This window comes from Eurosta solidaginis, chromosome 1 (assembly GCF_040869045.1).
Source record: "Eurosta solidaginis isolate ZX-2024a chromosome 1, ASM4086904v1, whole genome shotgun sequence".
Lineage (NCBI taxonomy): Eukaryota > Metazoa > Arthropoda > Insecta > Diptera > Tephritidae > Eurosta > Eurosta solidaginis.
In genome coordinates this window covers 310,292,952-310,312,184 of record NC_090319.1, presented here as the reverse complement: position 1 = coordinate 310,312,184, position 19,233 = coordinate 310,292,952, and the positions used below count along the sequence as shown (strand labels likewise).

The 19,233-nt window shown below is 36.8% G+C and overlaps 2 protein-coding genes and 1 pseudogene across 2 annotated transcripts; all 3 read right to left on the bottom strand.

Moving 5' to 3' along the window:
• Positions 1 to 434: 434 nt before the first annotated feature.
• LOC137240797 (cytoglobin-1-like) lies at positions 435 to 2,467 on the bottom strand. The gene is made up of 4 exons (XM_067767550.1): positions 2,464 to 2,467; positions 2,212 to 2,395; positions 1,952 to 2,159; positions 435 to 619 (listed from the first exon to the last, which is right to left on the bottom strand). Exons 1-4 carry the CDS (start codon positions 2,465 to 2,467, stop codon positions 500 to 502), a joined length of 516 nt encoding a protein of 171 aa, XP_067623651.1. The 3' UTR covers positions 435 to 499.
• Positions 2,468 to 5,357: 2,890 nt separating this feature from the next.
• On the bottom strand, positions 5,358 to 16,993 carry glob3 (globin 3). Its single transcript, XM_067772082.1, has 5 exons — positions 16,805 to 16,993; positions 8,691 to 8,756; positions 8,436 to 8,625; positions 8,162 to 8,369; positions 5,358 to 5,643 (listed from the first exon to the last, which is right to left on the bottom strand). Exons 2-5 carry the CDS (start codon positions 8,692 to 8,694, stop codon positions 5,509 to 5,511), a joined length of 537 nt encoding a protein of 178 aa, XP_067628183.1. The 5' UTR covers positions 8,695 to 8,756; positions 16,805 to 16,993; the 3' UTR covers positions 5,358 to 5,508.
• On the bottom strand, positions 16,718 to 17,504 carry LOC137243867 (uncharacterized; annotated as a pseudogene).
• Positions 17,505 to 19,233: the final 1,729 nt, after the last annotated feature.

Genomic DNA, 19,233 nt, shown 5'->3' with positions numbered 1-19,233 from the left:
TAGGCCCTACCTCGAAGATAAAAGTTTAGCTTTACAAATGTATTTCGACATACATATGTACTACTTAGGTTAGGTTGAAGTGGCCGGTCCGTGAGGACCTCACATATACCGAGTGAGTCCATCTGACCAAACTGAAAACCCCATCATAAAACAGGACCTATGCCACACAACAAATCCGTCCTCTTGGCAAATACTAGAAGCTTTCTAGGACCTACTATGTCACTTGCTGCATTTAGATCTGACAGCTTTATTACTCCTAATATCTGACAAGCGCAGGGTACGAGCACAAAACTTGTTCTATCGTTTCCTCCTCCTACTCGCACTTCCAACATCTGCTATTACGATCAAGTCGAGTCCGAATACCCGTCATGAGTCTACAGTCTACCCTTTTTAATGAAAGGAGCAACTTTGTTAGGTGTACTTACTTTGCAATTTTTTTGGTTTGAATTAAATTTCGATGGTCCTCGTATAATTGATTGTTACCATGGATACCACTGAGCTAATCGTCTTTTGATGCGGATATAAATGCAATAAGTTTATCCAAAGCATACACAAAACTTGGAGAAGAGGATTCATTAAGAGCTTTCAGGAAAAATTTTTTCACTTCGTTTGTGTACAGCTGATAGAAAAGAAGAGACGAAGTAGAATGAGAAAAGTAGAAAAGAGTATCGATAGGAAAATAATCCACTATTTGTAGACCGAATCTTTCCCATTTTAAAGTAATGAGTACATGACTAAATGTATGTGAAATTCTTAGCGCCGACATAGGCCACTGATCAAAATAAAGTAGCCGGAAATTCGGGGTAAGATTCCTTGTATTAGATCCAGATCGCTACCGTTCATAGCGTCGACTGCCATGAAATGATTGAGATAAATGCTATAGGCTCTTAGTCCACCCATATATTCCAAACTGACCTAACGACAACGGTAGAGGCCGTTCGAAAGAATTTAGGATCGAATATAGGCGCTCTATAAGAGTTTTGCTCGTTAAGTCCCATGCAAGAGACTTGTTTCCCGGCTTATAGTAGCATTCCTATGATTTTCGCTGCAGGCTACTAGGTCAGGGAGGCCAATAATCTTATGCAGATAATTACCACGATGCCATCACTTCTTCTCTTTTGAAGGCAAATGATAGCTTAAATTTATTCGGACTTAGAAAACAGAGCACCAGCAAACCTACAAAACTAGGACATCGCATACCTCTCTAACACCAGAGTCTACTGGTAGAAATGCTGCTTTGTTTCAATCTACTAAGACGAAACCTCTCTTAAGCTTGGCTTAAAAATATATGCATAGAAACATCCTATGTTATTGGCTGTATGACATCTGCCCACCTTGTGGACTTTGTAGTCTTCGAAGTGGTGTGGTCACCGTATTTCTTTCATAGTAACTTGGAATCAAAAACTCTTTCAGTATCATTTTCCAACTACACTTTGCTCAAAGTAATTTCTCTCATTCGCCTAAGAGATATCGTCTTAGTCAAAGGATGGGATTGCTATTACATTATTTAAGGTTATGCCCTACCTCAGCGCAGCACTCTTTCGTCAATCTTCTTTTCGTCATCTCACTTTTACGATGACTGAGTTCTTCTAAGCAGACTTTGTCATTTGTTGTTAGGGCGCAAATATCGCATACATAAAGTACTTATCGGCTTTAATTGGTTGAGGATTATTTCGTGTAACGTTTGTTCGTATTCTACATTTCACTACCTCTTCTCAGTGTTATCACAAATGAGCTAGTCAAAGAGACAATATAGTTTTTAATTCAAGTCCTAGGTTCTTAAGTTCTTCCAGATTGCTGCCGAAAAGAGGGCCTTGGGGGAGTGCTTTGCTCAATTTTGTATTTTAGCGAAAGGTTCTTTTTCAAAGGAGCATATTTAAAGTGTTGTGTTCCTTAGTTTGCTGATCTCAGCCTTCCCATAGAGCGCAGCCACACAACCACATCTACTCACCCGCCATTCGTCACTCGTAACATGAGCTTGTCGATGCTTTAAGGCGATTTCCTTTATCAGAGATTTCACGAAGCTTGCATTATCCAAATTTTCAATAATTATTTGAATAATATTGAGTACATTTTTTTTATGTTTTCCAGCGCTTTGTATGTTCAACTTGTTGTTGTAACGAAACTTTTCATAAAGTTGTTCGTGTTCTGTAAAGAGACTGGAAAGTAAAATAGGATAATGGAGTTCACGATCTCATCGCAAGCGCATACTTCACGTAAATTGCGAGAGCTGCTTTTCGTTGCCTTTGCTTAATTATAGCCCAACCATTTTGCAGCGTCCTTCTGTCACAGCACGTCAAGCCGAACTCATCAGCTACTGCTTTGCTCTCAAATTTGTCCAACGGTTTTGGGAATATGGCGTGTATTTTTTTTCTGGACCTTTTAATATATGAACCTGGAAATATAAATCATTTTTTTTTTAATTTGACACTTCTCCCATTTGAGGATTTTATTTCCAATTACCCATTTTCTAAATCCCTACAAAGCAATGTGCAAAAAAATAAAAAAATATAATCCTCCGCCCCGAAGCGATAAAGAAAATATAAAATATAAATACACACATATGTATATACATTAGGGCGGGTCGATTTAAAAATCGCTCATTGCTCTGTGAAAATCGTATTCTAGGGATCAAAATAAGAAACTTTGCCAAAGGAACCATACCTCTAAAACGAATTCTGATGTCCCCCCTTTGGGTCGAACTTTTGGGTAGGGGCAATTTCAATTCTACCTGCTGTGTCTTGTGGTGGCTTAAAAAAAACAACACAAGCAATTTTACGATCTGCAATTGTGTCACAGTGATACCTTCATTTTTTAAAACGGTTGATTAAAAAACCTACACAACTATGTTTACGACATGCAAATGCATCACAGTGATGCCTTGGTTTTAAAAGGGGGTCGTAGAAATGCTAATTTCTAATAATTTTTTTTAATTTCTTTTCTATTACTAAGTTAAATTCATTTTTTCATTTACATATGTTCTGACTAAAAAAATTTCTGAAGAGAAAAATAAAATCCAAAAAGAAAAAACATAGGCATTTCAAAGTGGGATTTTTCAAAATTTGCCCCTACGACCCAAAGGGGGGGGGGGCATCAGAATTCGTTTTAGAGGTATGGTTCCTTCGGCAAAGTTTCTTATTTTGATCCCTAGAATATGATTTGCACAGAGCAATGGGCGATTTTTTTGCCTCCCCACAAATCGACCCGGCCTAATATACATATAAAAACGTCAAAGGTTTTTTCGATCTGACTTGGGCAATTGCTTCGGAAAGGAAATGGGCCATTCGAAAAGTTATTCAAATACTTAAAGCAATTCTTTCTATATATCCGCTCTCTGTAAACATGGTTCCTGCATTATCATCACAATTGGGTGCCAGCTATTTTTGTTTCGCTGACGCCAATTGTGAGCACCAAAGACATTCAGGTCTTCCTTCACCTACCTCCCAGCCAAACGGATGTCTTCTGCTTCCACTGCTCCAAAATACGGATGCTTTTAGAAATACTTTCTCAAACGGCGAATCTTCTTTCATTCTCATAACAAGACCTAACCAGCGAAGCCTGCCTTATGTCCATGTCGAAGTAAAGCCCATACAGCTCATCAAAAAATCTTCTTAGATACACACCATTGGAATCAAGGAAAGTACCGTAAATTTTTCAGAGAACTTTTATCTCGAATACTCTTACAGTCATTACGTCCTCCCTCGGCATCGTCCATGCATCTAGGTCATACCTCAGAACAGGTATGATGTGAGACTTTAGAGTGTTAATTTTGTTCGCTGGTAAAAGACTTTACTTTTCAATTGCCTATTCAGTTCAAAATATCACAATGTAACGAACTTAGATCAATTCCGCTTATTCCAAATCTTCTGCTAACGTTCGTATCGCTAAACTGTTGAATAAATAACTGCAATATTCAATAATGCAAAATGCTCTTTACTACACTACTTCACAATAACACTTATACTTCGCAACCAATAGCGTGCTCTAATCAAACTGATTCTGCTTACTCAGCTTTTGCTCCTTTTATACTCTCTTCTGTGTCGTTCGCATACTTCTAGGCGTTTCTTCTTCTATAATTTACTACTTGTTTACCAGCGATAAACTCACCAGCTATAAACTACAGATGCACGTTTACAGCTTCTCGCATTGCCATATGCGCGTGTATATGTGAGTGATGCTTCCACCGATGATTGCATACTTTTGTGAGTATCTCAGATATATACATGTGTTGGTGCATATCTCTGCGCTTCTTCTATGTACATATGTGTAGACATAATGATTGATTTGTTTATGTAGATACAAGTGACTGCTTATTATCGGCTTAGAGATGATAGTATGCCTTAATGTTGCTAATATTCATCACAACAAGAACACATAGATTTTGAGTGCGTCCTTCGACTCCGGATTTGAACTTATTGTCTCCGTATTTGAACAAATAATAACTCGTTATCCAGCGTCTTATTATTCTTTATTCGCGATATTCCCATTCTGATTTCGTCTTAGTCGGGTGGCGGAACGTGCATTCTGAAATAAATGATTGAGTTATGTGCTTCGTAATCTCCCGCGCTCTCTAGCAATAAGAAGAAGTCCTCCTTGCACTTAAAAACACTCTGAACGCCTGTTACCAAGTCACCACTATGACTCCACCTACCTTCAAAAGTCGAACTTTTAGGTAGTTCTCCTATCAGCTAGCATCTCGCACTAACGCCTCTCTGTCTCATGTTTTTTTATTGCAAGTGAGCGCCTCTCTTCTATCTTCGCGTCGCTATAATGACAAGACAGCGTCTTTTTCTTCAAATTTTTCGTCCTCTTATTCTGTAAGTCGAATCAAAAGAAATTTCTTTCGTATTTGTAAACAAAATGTATGAAATTTGAAAGCTTACGAATCGCATTTCTTTTCAAACCGATATTTTTGCAGCCCAAAGACCCTTTCTTGCTTCCTCTGACTTAGAAGTCGCAAAACCTGATTTTGATGGCATGGCAGAGTTAGTCATTGTTATTTTCAAGTTTCTCATAAAATAACTTCCTATCCACGTCGACCGTATCATCTATTGGCTCATGGGTGCAAGTAAATGTTATCTTGAAATACATCGACTTGATATTGATCGCGGCGAGACACTCGTCCACAGCCAAGAATGACAGTAGTTACCGGAGAAGTCTCCTTCGCACCACAAAACTAACACCATGGCTCCAACCATCATGCGTCCTGAATCGCGATCATATCAGCTTCCGAAAAAAATTCTTACACGTTATGCAAAAGTAATTTATTCCGTTATATAATAAGTACATATTTATTTATATATCCATATACAATTGTATATACATAAGTACATATTTCTTAAACTTGCATCCATGCATACATATGTACATACGCACCTTAACATAGCATATAAAAACTTTGCAATTTTTATAATTTTTTTTTCATCCTATATCCTTGCTTATTTATATATGTCCTCATCTTAAATATAATAAAAACATATGTGCATATTCACTATCCATGTTTCAGTATTACTCTTCTAATTCCTCCACATCGTTTGCTCTGCATACAAAGTCCATAAGTTTGTTCAAGGCATTTACAAACGTAGGTGAAGATTCTTTATCCAATACCTTAAGAAAATATTTTTTCATTTCGGTTCTATAAAGCTAATTAAGAAGTAGAAAGAGAAGCATATAAATATGAAAGTTTTCTTAAAGGTGAAACATTAATTTTTTAGAGTGTAAAGCTACTATCAATTCCGGTAAACATTGTCCCGTCCGAAAATGTCCCTGCCAGATTAGAAATATTTTATTTCAGTCTTTATTGCCCCCCTCCCCCCTCACACTTCAGCTGTAGCTTCATCTACCACTACTTTCCTCACATATTTCCTCTTCTTTTCTACCTTCATCTTTCTTTCCCATCCACCTAGTCTGCTTATTTATCTTCCACTCGTTCTTACTTCCTTGTTTCTATTTTATTTTCTCTTACTCTGCCTATTCATTTCATACTCCCTCTTCTTTTCCTATTTCCTTTCCTATCAGTTTGTATGTACTTCATTTTTTTCTTTTTTCATTGCTGTCCATATTCCATTTCCTACTTCTGTTCCAAGTGCTCTTCCTAATACAAATAATTACGGAGATAGCAAATTTTGCACATCCTAACAGGGGGCGTAGCATCGCCCACTCTTCCTAAATGTTTAAGCGGTTGATGTATAGGAAAGGAGAACAAGACGATGAATTTTTGCCATCAATCAAATCATTAATGCCTTGGAGCCGTGTCACTGTAGATGGATGTAAATGCGAGACTGTCAAGGACTTCGTCTTGCAGGAAACAGGCATTAACAGCGAAAACAATGTAAGCTCAAAGATCAAGCGGAATAACTCCTGCCAACAAGTGCTGGTTGTTTGGTTGGTTGGAGTGGCGAGTCCCAACTGACTCCAATTAGCGCTCATGCGCCGTGAGTTAGCCAGTGAAAGGGTGTTGTAAGAAGACTAATAAACATTTTTAAGCGCCTCAGGGAAATCCGTTCCAGTATGTCCATCCCTTGTAGTTTATAAATTTGAGAAGCTCTCCCGGCTTTCAAGAAACTTTATTCTGCTTCGACAGTGTGATGGGCATTCGCACAGCAGATGCTCAACCGTTTCCTCCGCCTCCGGACGCTTGCAGATGCGACAGGAGGTATTGTGTTCCAGTCCCATCTGTGCCGCATGTACCCCAATTATCCAATGCAACTGCAACTACTCTGGATATATCCCTTCTGTTCGTCTTAAGGACAGCTATAGATCATTTTTCGTTATACAGTGGCCACATGCTCTTGGAAACTCTACAGGATCGCAACCGATTCCACCTATTGTTGGCCTCGCTCAACCAGTGCTGGGAGATGCGATCTTGATGAGCGCCAGGGGTGAAATGGCCTCCTTCGCTCCTGAGACATCAAGAGCCCCTCCACGCCGTGCCAGCTCATCCGCCATCTCGTTACCCTGTATGTTTCGATGCCCCGACACCCCTATCAGGGTAACGATCTGCCGACTCGCCAGAATCATGCCGCTCTCCCTACACTGCCCAACCTGGTTTGATGATATCGTCTCTGACCCGAGGGCCCCAAGAGCCGCCTGGCTATCGGAGAAAATGGCTGCCCTGTTACCGTTACCATTGATATTCATTAACGCTTTACACACCTCTTGGATAGCGAAAATCTCAGCTTGAAACACGCTTGCCGAGTCGGGAAGCTGGATACATAAGGACGTGGGCGGGACAGTCGCAAATACTCCCGCTCCCACTCCGCAAGTGAAAACCGAGATGTCGAATTTCTGAGTGATCCACCCGTCTTTCCAATCCTTCCTTGTGGGGAAGAGAATTGTGTAGTTTGTGTCGAAGACTGTCCTTGGACATATGTAGTCCATTTTTGATAAGTTCCAGGAGTCATTAATATTCAGCAGGATATGGCTGTGCCCGTATGTACGCTCCGTCCAAATACCCAACTCCCGAAGCCTTAGGGCCCATTGAGATGCCGTTTCCTTGATAAAGAGATCTACCGGTGGAACATTGCATATCATATCACGCAGCATATCACGTTTAAAGCTTCCGAGGGGACGATCTTATTGCCCCCGTGATCGCGCCGCAGGCATATCGCTGAACTTTCCCTAGCATGTTAGTTATGTATTTCACTTCTATCGCATTCCACCATAAGAGTGCCCCGTATGCCAGAATTGGTCGAATAACTGCCTTATACATCCATGCCATGAGGTCTGGCCTCAGACCCCACTTTTTACCTAGCATTCCTTTGCATACATATCCCCGCAGGCTCATTTGACTCTGTGCTCTGTGTTAAGCCTCCAGTAGAGCATAGCTGTTAAAAAGACTCCTAGGTATAAATCCTGCCAACAAGTGCTACTTCGGGCGGAGTAGGCAAATTAAAACCAAAACCCTCTACAGACGAACAAAAATCACTTTCGTCTCTCATCTTCGAATGCGAGTGGACGAAAATGCTCCGACCAAAAAAGTATTTCAATCGTCACCCATATTTCGAAACAGAGGACGGAGGAGACCGGCACCGAGCTGGCAGGGACAGGTGAAAAAAGTCATAAACTGCCTTGGAACTGCCAGTTGGCGCCAGGGATAGGTGGCGTGTATTGGACATCTGTAAACAACAGTATTCAAAAACTATTTCTAACACCAACTCACCTGCCACTGGTCACCCGTTACGTTAACAACTCGATGCTTAGCCGCTAAATCTTTTATCAGTGATCTGACAAATCGTGAATCATCCAATTGCTCAAAAACTAATTGGAAAACATTAAACACATTTTTCTGATGAACTGCAGCAGTCTGACTCATCAGCTTGCTTCCAAATCTAAATTTTTCATAAACATACTCGTGCTCAGTGAAGAAACTGCAAGGACATAAAGGTATGAGGTATTAAGTTTTATATAAGAAGATTCTATGCCATCCCACGTACTCCACATAAGTGCCGAGAGCTGCACGCCGTTGATTCTTCTTAATTATCGACCAAGCATTTTGTAAAGCTTTTCTATCAGTGCATGTTAAGCCCAATTCATCCGTATCGGGTTTGCTAACAAATTTTCGCAAAACTTTCGGAAAAATTATGGGGTTTGTCATATGACCAATGTGTACAGAGTCGTACGTATCTGGAAAGATAGAATTCAAGATTTGTTTGTCTGCTATGCAATATATTCAATATCATACTACTTACTCATCTCCGAAGTTTCTATAAAGATTCTAATATCCTGTCCACTTTAATGAAATATATGCCTTATGCCTTCCCCCGACGGCAACAAAATAAATATGAAAACAGAATAATAAAATATAATAATACGTGTCTATCATGTTTTTTTAAGTCCTTTCGTGTGACTTTCTGTGCAAGGTTTCTTTATTTTAGTAGCTTCTAAGTTTTAGAATTTTAGACTTATTATCTTAATTCCAACTTATTATTATCTTCAAAAGCTGTTAGGGAATAGCAAAGGTTGAAGTTCCCCTTTTGGGAAATGCTCCGTTTGTTTGGCGGGCATGGCCCAGCTTGGACGATTTTCCTTGAAATGAGAGTCTGTACTTAGCAGATGAGTTTTAAGGACAAGATTATATGTGTATTATATATTCTGTCGAAACCCTTCGATTCCGGAATTCTATGAAAATGGTAGACCTGTTAATCGACGTAGATAGAGCCTACCAACCTAGGGATCATAATTATGATCATTGACGTTGGAGGCGGCTTCGAGCATCCCTTAGTAGCACCTTTGTCTGAGTCTAAGATTCCGAACAGTGATTTATTGTTTTTTCGGCTTTAGTGTTTGGTGGAGGTGGGCGTCTCGGTATGGCAATAGTGTGCTGCTCAATCGGAGGTCCCAGAAGCAGGTCCCAAGGCAAGTAACATCAAACTTGAATATGCTTCGAAAAGATTTCATGACACCTCTGGTGATCAAATGATCTTAAAAATTTAGGTCGAACTTCGCTTCCAACTTGCGTCGTGCTCTATTTTAATTTTTCCTACAAATTGGCGGGATGGGACCTACATATTTTATGCCGATTTCGAACGGGATCTACAGGGTAGATACAGTTTGACTGAGAAACTTTTCACCAAACCACACTAATACCAGCCATTACACCACTAGTATATCCACATCAATGGTTTTCAGGCTGAAGAGTGCGGAAGCGTACCCCTGTTAGTATTCGCGACGCTTAAAATTGGTGAGTCAAATTGAATGGCGAGTCGTCTTACGCTAAGACTTCCAAATATTTCGGAGTTGAAGTCAGGAAACATGATAGGGTATATGAAAGTAATAAGAAAATGCATAGGAAATCCCACATTACAACTGCGTGACGTAATGTTCCCTAAGCTCAGAATCTCACGGAACTTTGAAGTGTCCATTGTGGACAGGACCCACTGGGAAACAGGGAGTCCCTATAATAACCGACTCACGAGGTCTGGTTCACGGATGGATCGCAATTCGATGGAGGAAGAACGGGAGCTGGCATCTAGGGGCCGAACTTCAAGAAATCGATACCAATGGGATGCTACTCCACCATATTTCAGGTAGAAATCCATGCAATAGAAGTCTGTGGTAGAGAATATCTGAGGAAAGGCTCAACATCGAAGAGCATCTACATTATGTCGGACAGCCAGGCGCCCTGCGCGCCTTGCTATCCTACACATATACATCTAAGCTAGTGGATGACTGCTGATCTGAGAGTCAAAAACAAGGTTTTGTTAGGATGAAGGTAATGTCAGGGACATGAAGGTAATGGACATGCAGATTACCAGCAAAGCAGGGTGCTATAGCAGCATTCTATGGCCGAGAGCCCTTTCGTGGACTTACAATCAACGTCACTGGATTGACTGCCCAGGGCAAAGACAGGCCAAACCGTTTATACTTCCGACAACGAAAGTATCAGCCAAACTCATTATTCTAAGCAGGGAACGCCTAAGAACACTCACTGGGTACTATACGGGACACTGTGGTCTACGATATCACCTAAGAAAGTTAAATCTATCCGATACTCAAATTTATCCTTTCTGTGGGCTGGAGGATGAAACGCCGGTTCATATTATCTGTGAATGCGTCGCTCTGGCTAGGCAGAGACTCACATCTAAGTGGTGTGACCCTTAATCCCTATGTGATATAGAGTAAAAAGCCTGAAGAGTTACTTAGATACTTCAAAAGCCTGATGTATTAGGCTGAAAGGTCATACACAATAGATCTGCACTAACATCGCAGTGCTTCCAGGTCTAGTAATAATAATAAAATACGTTATAGGTTGACATGTGAACGGAAGGATTATAGAGCCACTCGCTGGCGATGAAATGAAGTTCGAAAAGCCCGTTCGAGTTATTCGGTAATGATAACAGAGTTCTTAATTGCTTCCACGTCCCATTTTTTCCGATTTTTGTACTTTTGTAAGTGCCATTGATGCTGAAATGTTACGAAAAGAGGTATATTTTCCGAAAAGTATGAAAAATTAATTCTCAGTTTCTGAACTTCTATAGCGAAAAAATAGTTTCAAAATGAAAACACAAAATAGGTTCGAATAAATTTATTTCCAATCAATCTACACAATTTGGCCTCAGAGTTCTCACATAAGTTGGAATCAGGCCTGTTAAATTTGAATTAGCATTAGTAATCAATTAATTAGATGCCTATTTTAATGGCCAATGATTATTTCAATTGTTTTCTTAAAAAAGCAATTACTAATTGATTACCATAAGAAAAAAATTAAAAAAAAAATCATGATTTTTTCCGATTATTGAAAAAAATAAAAAAAAAATAAAAAATAATCAAAAGTAATCAATTACGTTTGATTATTTTTAATTGTTTTTTTTTTTTTTGATTTTTGATTACTTTTGATTATTTTTGATTTTTTTCAATAACACAAGTATACATGGTTTTGGATCTAGGCAACTAAAAGTGGTTTTTAAGACAATTTATGACGCTGAATCCGATTCTTCATTCCGTTTTTTAAGATTGATTCTAGTTTTTAATGCAGTCAATAAATTCATTTTTAAAGATTTTTGTCAAATATATTCATTTTATTAACTTAAAAGTAACATATCAGGAATGAAGATTTGTAGAACTATGCATTTTGTATTGCTTGGTATCTGTTTCGCGTATTATAGTCCAACAGTAGTCGCTCAGCATGCTTTCATCCCAAAATCCTTGGTATCATCTTTCAATATTGGCTAGATCTTGGTGTAGCCGCTCTCCATGTTCGTCGCTCGTATCACCCAAGTTTTCGGAAAAAAAAATCGAGATGGGAATGCAGAAAATGCATATTTAGAGACATTCTAGCTCCAATACTTCGATAATTTTCCAACATATCGCTAATAATTTGTGATTACCAAGAAAGTGGTGAACGATATTTTGAAAAGATCCCCATGCGGCTGCTTCATCGGACGTTAAACATTTTGTAAATTTTTTATCAGACATAAATTTTCTAATATCAGGTCCGACAAATATTCCTTCTTTGACTTTTGCATATGACAATTTAGGAAACAACTTGACTAAGTACTGAAAAGCCGGTCCTTCACGGTTTAATGCTTTGACGAAGCTCTTTATAAGGCCTAGTTTAATGTGAAGAGGTGGCAGGAAAATGTCTTGTGGATTTACAAGTGGTTCAGCGGAGACGTTTTGCTGTCCAGGCTCATATTGAGTACGACTTTGCCATTTTTGTCTCACATAATAATGTTCCGTTGCGCGGCTATCCCACAAGCATAAAAAACAACAAAATTTAGTGAATCCAGATTGCATCCCAGTTAAGATACCAATGTCCTGTTGAAATAATATAAAAAATTAGTGTTTTCGATTTAATTGGAATTAATGTTTAAACCTTTAGATCACCACATATTTTCCATTTATGGTCATTGTATTTGAAGAAGCACAGGATCTTCCGCATTGTTTCGTAGCATTCCTTCGTTTGTTCTGCATGAGCAATCGGAATAGATGGTTTGTTATTTCAATTGTGGAGAAGAGCAGCTTTTAGGCTGTATTTGGAACCATCAATGAATAAACGACATTCATTAAATAAACCATTAATATAGTTACAGAAACTTATGTTGTCTTCTTTTTTGAAGAACGGTCAAAGTGCCTGATTTCTGATGCTGTATACAGTAACTTGCGTTCGAGATTCTAGATATTTCCATTGCTGCAACCGTGATGCTAGCAACTCTGCTTTTTGTTTGGACAAATTCAAATCACGAATCAAATCGCTTAGTTCATCTTGCGAAATTAAATGTGTCGGTGCCAAAGTCGCTTTCACTGCTCGGGGTGATAGAGTTAAAGTTTCCAGGACGTTTCCACTCATACTTGGACAAACTGGCAATGAAACATTAGCAGTAAGTGGAACTGGCTTGGATACTGATGATACATCAGGATATATATATTTTTTTTAGTTTTTTGCATTAGTACCCGTAATTTTCATCAAACAAAAGTAGCAATCAGCTACATGGTTTTTAGGTTCTCTCCAGGGCGCTGGCATTGAAAAGGAAAAGTACTCACGTTCTCCCGATGACCACTTATAACGCTTTGTTTTGCATGCGTTACAAATAAATTTCGGTATCCATGACTTATGAGTGTCTGCTACTCTGAACCAAAGTAGTGCAGATACGCATCTTTGAGCGCATTTGTTATTATTTTGCCCCTTTTTTTAATCATATAACAACCACAAACGTAACAAAAACACTTTGAATCAACTTTGCAACACTGTCTATGCGTTTTTATTTGCTCTATTCACTTATATTATTTTACTATTTGAAAGCTGCTATAACAGCACAATGGTGCTATCATGCGAGAAATCGGAAACTAGAATCAATCTTAAAAAACTGAATCCAGATTCGAGTTCAGCATATCAAATATAGTTATGAATCGTTCTTATCTGCTCAGATCCAAAAGTTTACCTGAATTTGTAAACTTGTGTAATCGAAAAAATCGTGATTTTTTTTAATCAATTGAAAAGTATCATTAAAAATAGAAAATAATGGCAAGTAATCATTAAATGGCGTTCAGAGAAAATAATCTATGGCACGACTAATCATTACTATTAGCAATCATTATTTAACACTGCTACAACAACAACAACATCATTATTTAACAGTTCTGGTTGGAATATAGAGGCATGTGCTGCATTTCATTTTCACGCCAGTTCGTTTGCTGTATTTGACAAATTTATAAAGGCTCAGTACTAAATTTCACTCGAAAGTGAATTTCCGTACATGCCTGTTGGTTATAAATTCGAGCTGAATCAAATTTATAATTTATAAATGTATGAAGGCGGGGAACGATGGTCAAAACTACATATATACTGTAACATTTAGAATTAAAAATAAGAATTTAGTTTTTTAACATTTAATAATTTTCCTTCATTATTTCTTCTTATACATTTCGATCGTTAATGTATTTCTTCGATCAATCCTTGAAAGGCTCAAAATTGTTTTATTAACTTTATTAAAGGCCAATGTGATAAATGATTGTGAAGTTCTGCGAGCACCGCGTCTCGAACATAGTGGAGTATAGACTAAAATTCATTATTTGCAAAAATATGTATGTATATAATACTTGAGAAAATGTGCATGAACAGTCAGAGGGCGAATGCTTTAGCTCTAACATGGAATCCATCATAGATGCTGTTTTCTAACATTTTACGAAAAGTTCGTAAAATTCGACCGGGATGATATTTTTGTAACACTTTTGGCGAATATTTTATGAATTTCGTTTATAATTTTCGTATTTTTTATTGAGGTCAAGTTAGTATTAAGTTTCTAATGGAATAACATTTCGAAGCAAGTGTAACATTTTGTTTATTCCACTCGTACAGACTTGTTAAGGAATGAATTCCATTTGGAATAATTTTTCCTTTGATTGCAGTCCCAGAGAATTGTTTTTTTTTTTTTTTTTGTTAGTCCGGAACAGACTTGTTAAATTTGAATTAGCATAAATAATCAATTAATTATATGCATAATGGCAAATGATTATTTAAATTATTTTCCGAAAAAATCAATTACTAATTGATTACCATTAGAAAAAGTCAAAAAAATCTTGATTTTGCTGATTATTGAAAAATTTCAAAAAAAAAATTATGAAAAGTAATCAAAAAAGGATTTTTTATTTTTTTGTATTATTCTTGCTTTCTGGTGAATCCGCTCATTTACCATTAGCCCTATATGTTGCATGCGCTTACTATTTACTATTGCATCCTAAAATGTACTTGTATGTTAAAATTATCCCGTGCATGCAACAAACGAGAATTTTTCTTACAACAAAGCGGAAAATTATTAAAAAAAAAATAATAATATAATTTTATTACTTTTGATTTTTTTCAATAATCGGAAAAATCATAATTTCTTTTGATTATTTTTTAGTCAATTCGATAGTAATCATTAAAAATAGAAAATAATGGCAAGTAATTATTAAATGACTTTTAAAGAATATAATCAATTAAACGGGTAATCATTATCATTAGTAATCATTATTTAGCAGGGGTGGTCCGAAATAATGAATAGACAATTCATTATTCATTTTTGCATTCTGAACTAAATATTCCTTTTTTATTCCACATAAGGAATGCAAAAAGGAATAATTAATCCGGACTGGCAATATGTAATAATGACTAAAAAAATGTGTTCGTTACTCCAAAAACGGAATAAAGGCTGCAATCCAAAAGTCTTAGTCCAGGAATGGAAATGCATGCATTACATTCCGGCGTGATTGCATTCCTTAACAACTATGCACTCATATATGAAACACTCCCATATTGCTATATCAATATGCTCGCAATTCTGTTGTTTGTGAGTGTACCCTGTCTGTACAAGCAATACGAAAGTATTACATATGTATACTAGAAGGCCCGGCAGACGTTGTCCTGCCCTAAGTTTGGCCTATCTGCATACATTTTAATAAGCTTTTTCCGTCTGACTCTGCCCTCCCCCCCCCCCCTTCACTTTTTCCTAATCCTTTTATTCACTCCTCCCTCCGTTTTTCTCGCTTCATCTATCTCCATCTTCGTCTCATTCTATCTCTTTCTCAATCTCCTTCTCCTCTCTTCTCTTCTCTCAATTTCTTCTCATTCTTCTGCATCCCTTATTGCCTGTCCCACAGGTTGGTATGTATTTTATTCTAGTCCCAGTCCCACTCCGAGTCTCAGTCCCAGTCCTAGTCCTAATCCCAGTCCCAGTCCGTCTCTGGATAATATATTACTCTGTACTAAAGCACTCATCAACAGCTTTCTTTTGTTATCCATATTCTATAAACACATTCTAGGGGTACTCTGGTCCACGTTTCGGCCTATCTCTCTTCACTATAATATTAATACGAAATGCAGATTTTCGTTGCTTTTGAAATTCGGCTTAACAATTGCACATGGAACAACTAAAGACTCTCCTGAATTAAAAAAAATGTCATAGTACCTCTAAATCGCGGGCCCCTCAGGAACCCGCCCCACCCTCTCGGCGGACCTGGTGATGTGCTATACTTGATATCATTCCCTATAATATTTTTGATATTACATTTTGATTTGATAAGCAGGTTGTTTAATTAAACACCAAGCAATTACACGGAAGTATATCCGCACCACCTGAAAATATGAGTGCCACTGCGTATACGTAACATTTTATTATTACGTATAAACAAATAAAAAAAACTGCAATAAAATAATATTGCGACTATAAACTGAGCTATAACCTATCCTATCTCTCAAGTTAGATCAAACTACACACGGGGTGCAAAACAAATTCAAAATCGGTTCAGTAGTTTAGGAGTCTATCGCGCCCAAAAAAGTTGTGAAACGTGTTTTTTATATATTAAGATGATTCCACTTCTTATTTTGAAATTGATTTTTCTTTTAGCAAATAGGCAAATTGTTTTATTAAAAACCAATTAAAGCCTGAAATATCCGTTCCACCTGAAAAATAGGTGCCGATGCGTATACATAACATGTTGTTGTTGTTATTGTTGTTATTGTTGTTGTTGTATCAGTGCTTCGCCCCATCCAACAGGTGCGATTACTCACAAATTGTCGTCAATATCCTCTAAACGTAACATCGTAGTCGTTGTTTTGATACCGCAATTCAATACCGAATAATCGCTTATATGATCCCAAAGGTCCTAAGCTTTGTAAATTAAGAAAAGGCGATTTTACAGCTTATCTGCTTATGAAGAGATTCTATTGAATTGATACGATGAGTCATTAATTTGAGTTACCGAAAGCAAACAAACGATGATTTAATAAACTTTATAAAATATCGGAAAGCCAACACAAGTTACGTTAATGGGTTTGATACATTTCTATAATAGATTCCGAAAATGACCGTAAATTTTTCCTCACCTCTAAAAAATGTATTGGTATTGATCGAAACCATTTCCCTTGCAGTATATGTTCAAGTATTTTAGCGATTGTATAACTTGTTTCAAGATTCGATTTAATGATGGCCTTGTAATGTTCAACAACCATAGAGTATGATAGACTAATATGTAACTATCAATTTGACCATCATAACGAAAGAGGTCAACCCACTCGTGATTTTTAGAATACATACTGGAAAACAAAAAAAAAATAATTACATATACATATAATTCAGCGAATCAAATTTAACTATAGTTTTTTTATACTCCACTGTTAATTCCTCCTAAATCTTCTCTATTTTCGGTTCAATAAGTCGCCAACATGACTTCAATGCTTCCACTTCCACAGCGGTAAAATTTGTTTCCAAAACTTTGACTTTGTTATCAGAGGATGATATAGATGCTCGGAATTTACTTCGATTTTTTAGCATTTTATTTGTTTTAAATTTGGTTTAATTAAAGAACAAAATTATATACGAAAAATGTGATATTCAAAAGTGCATTCAAATTGCCGAGCTCATTTGCATTTAAAACAAAATTTTTGATTGCAACAAAATGCTTTTATTGTTGTCAACGAAAAACAAGTATTTTTGTGAAAAGTCGAAATTATTTGTATGTATGCTATTTTACTTCCATTTCAACTTGTTCAAAACGCTTTTTATTCGAAATAAAAAACTGGTCAAGCATTGATAGTTTTCGATTTACTTTGATTTCGAAAAATTTTTTTTTCTGGATTTTAAATTTTTTTCCTGGTAAATTTGTCTTAATAAGTACAAAATAGACTATCATTTTTTTTCTAATTTTACGAGGACTAAATTCGACCATTAAATCGAGTTAAAATAAATTTTTTTTTAGTATGTGTTTAGAATAATCCAAAATTTGTTTATGTTACAAGCCATTTTCTCTTTCATTTCTTTTTCCTCAATTTAAGTTTCGTTTTTGAACTACGCGAAACAACAATTTGATGAAGGACTTCACAGGCTTCGGCGTTAATAAAAAATAGAATTTACGAAATTGAACTTCGTATATCTGTTTTATAAATTTAGATTTTCGAAATATTAGTATTGTGACGAATATTAGTATCACTAAGTGATACTCACATCACTAAGCGGTTATTAAATAATGGTACAACAACAATAAAGCAAGCTACCACTCTTGGTTTGTAAACAAATCAATCATCATTTACATACATTTGTATGTACATACAAGGCAACGGAGAAATACCCGCAAACACGTGTAATCATCAGCCGAAGTAGTACTCACATATACACACGCATATGGCTATGCGAGAGGCTATAAACTACAAATACACATGCATATAGCTGGTAACCAAGTAGTAGATTCTAGAAGGAGAAGCGTCTAGACATTTGGAGAAATATGCGGACAAGGCAACAGAGAGTATAAAAGCAGCACAAGCTGAGTAGTCAGTAAACAGTTTGATTTAAACACGCAATTAGTTGTGAAGTAAGAGTTATTGTGAAGTACTCTCAAAGTAGTTTAATAAAGACCATTTTGAATTATTGAATATTGGAGTTATTTATTCAACAGTTTAGTGACTCGAACGTTAGCAGAAGGTTTCGAATAAGCGAAATTTCACTAAATTCGTTACAGTATGTTTATTTTCGAACAAAATTTTCTTTCTTTTATCTTCGAGTTCTAAGAAAGGTTAACAGCTAGAACTAATATTTATATAGAGCGCTTATAAAAACTAGAAAATAACAAGTTCGAAAAAAAAATCATTTGAATAGGGTATAGGGATTGTCAAAAGGTGATGGAAAACGCAAAATGTTACCCATAAATTGACTGTTATTTACTGCCGTGATATAGTTTCACATCACTCTAAGTTATTTATCTAGTAAATGCATCAAATTTAGCGCATTATTTTCCCACAACACACAAAAATTGCAAAGTTTTATGTTTTCCGTCCATTCCATTCACCTAACACCAACACGCAGATTTTGACAATTTGAATAAAGGTATGTTGTTGCTGCAGAGATGAGATAGTTGAGTATAGTTGAACCATGGTTCCAATTAAAGAGCCTCGACATGCGTTTAAGAGTGATGCCACTGTAAGTCTATTCAAATAAATGTTTTTTATATACTTTAATACCAACAGAATACAATACATCAGAATATCAGTTCAAAATTAGCCTAGTTTTAAAACAAGTTATGTATTTCGAAGCGAAAAAAAATATTCTTGTTTGATTCTGTGACTAAAGTTTGATACAAGTCTTGAATTTTTTTGAGTCCTTTTATCGCGTTTGATCTTTCGACTATTGATTTAAAAAGGTATAGAAACACCTATTGCAAATGTGTTATGAAAAATGAAAGCTTTTACAGGAAAGGTGCCGAGGACAACTCCGGTTTGAAAATCTTCCAAATCTTGTCGGAGATATTCGTGCTAAAGATCCG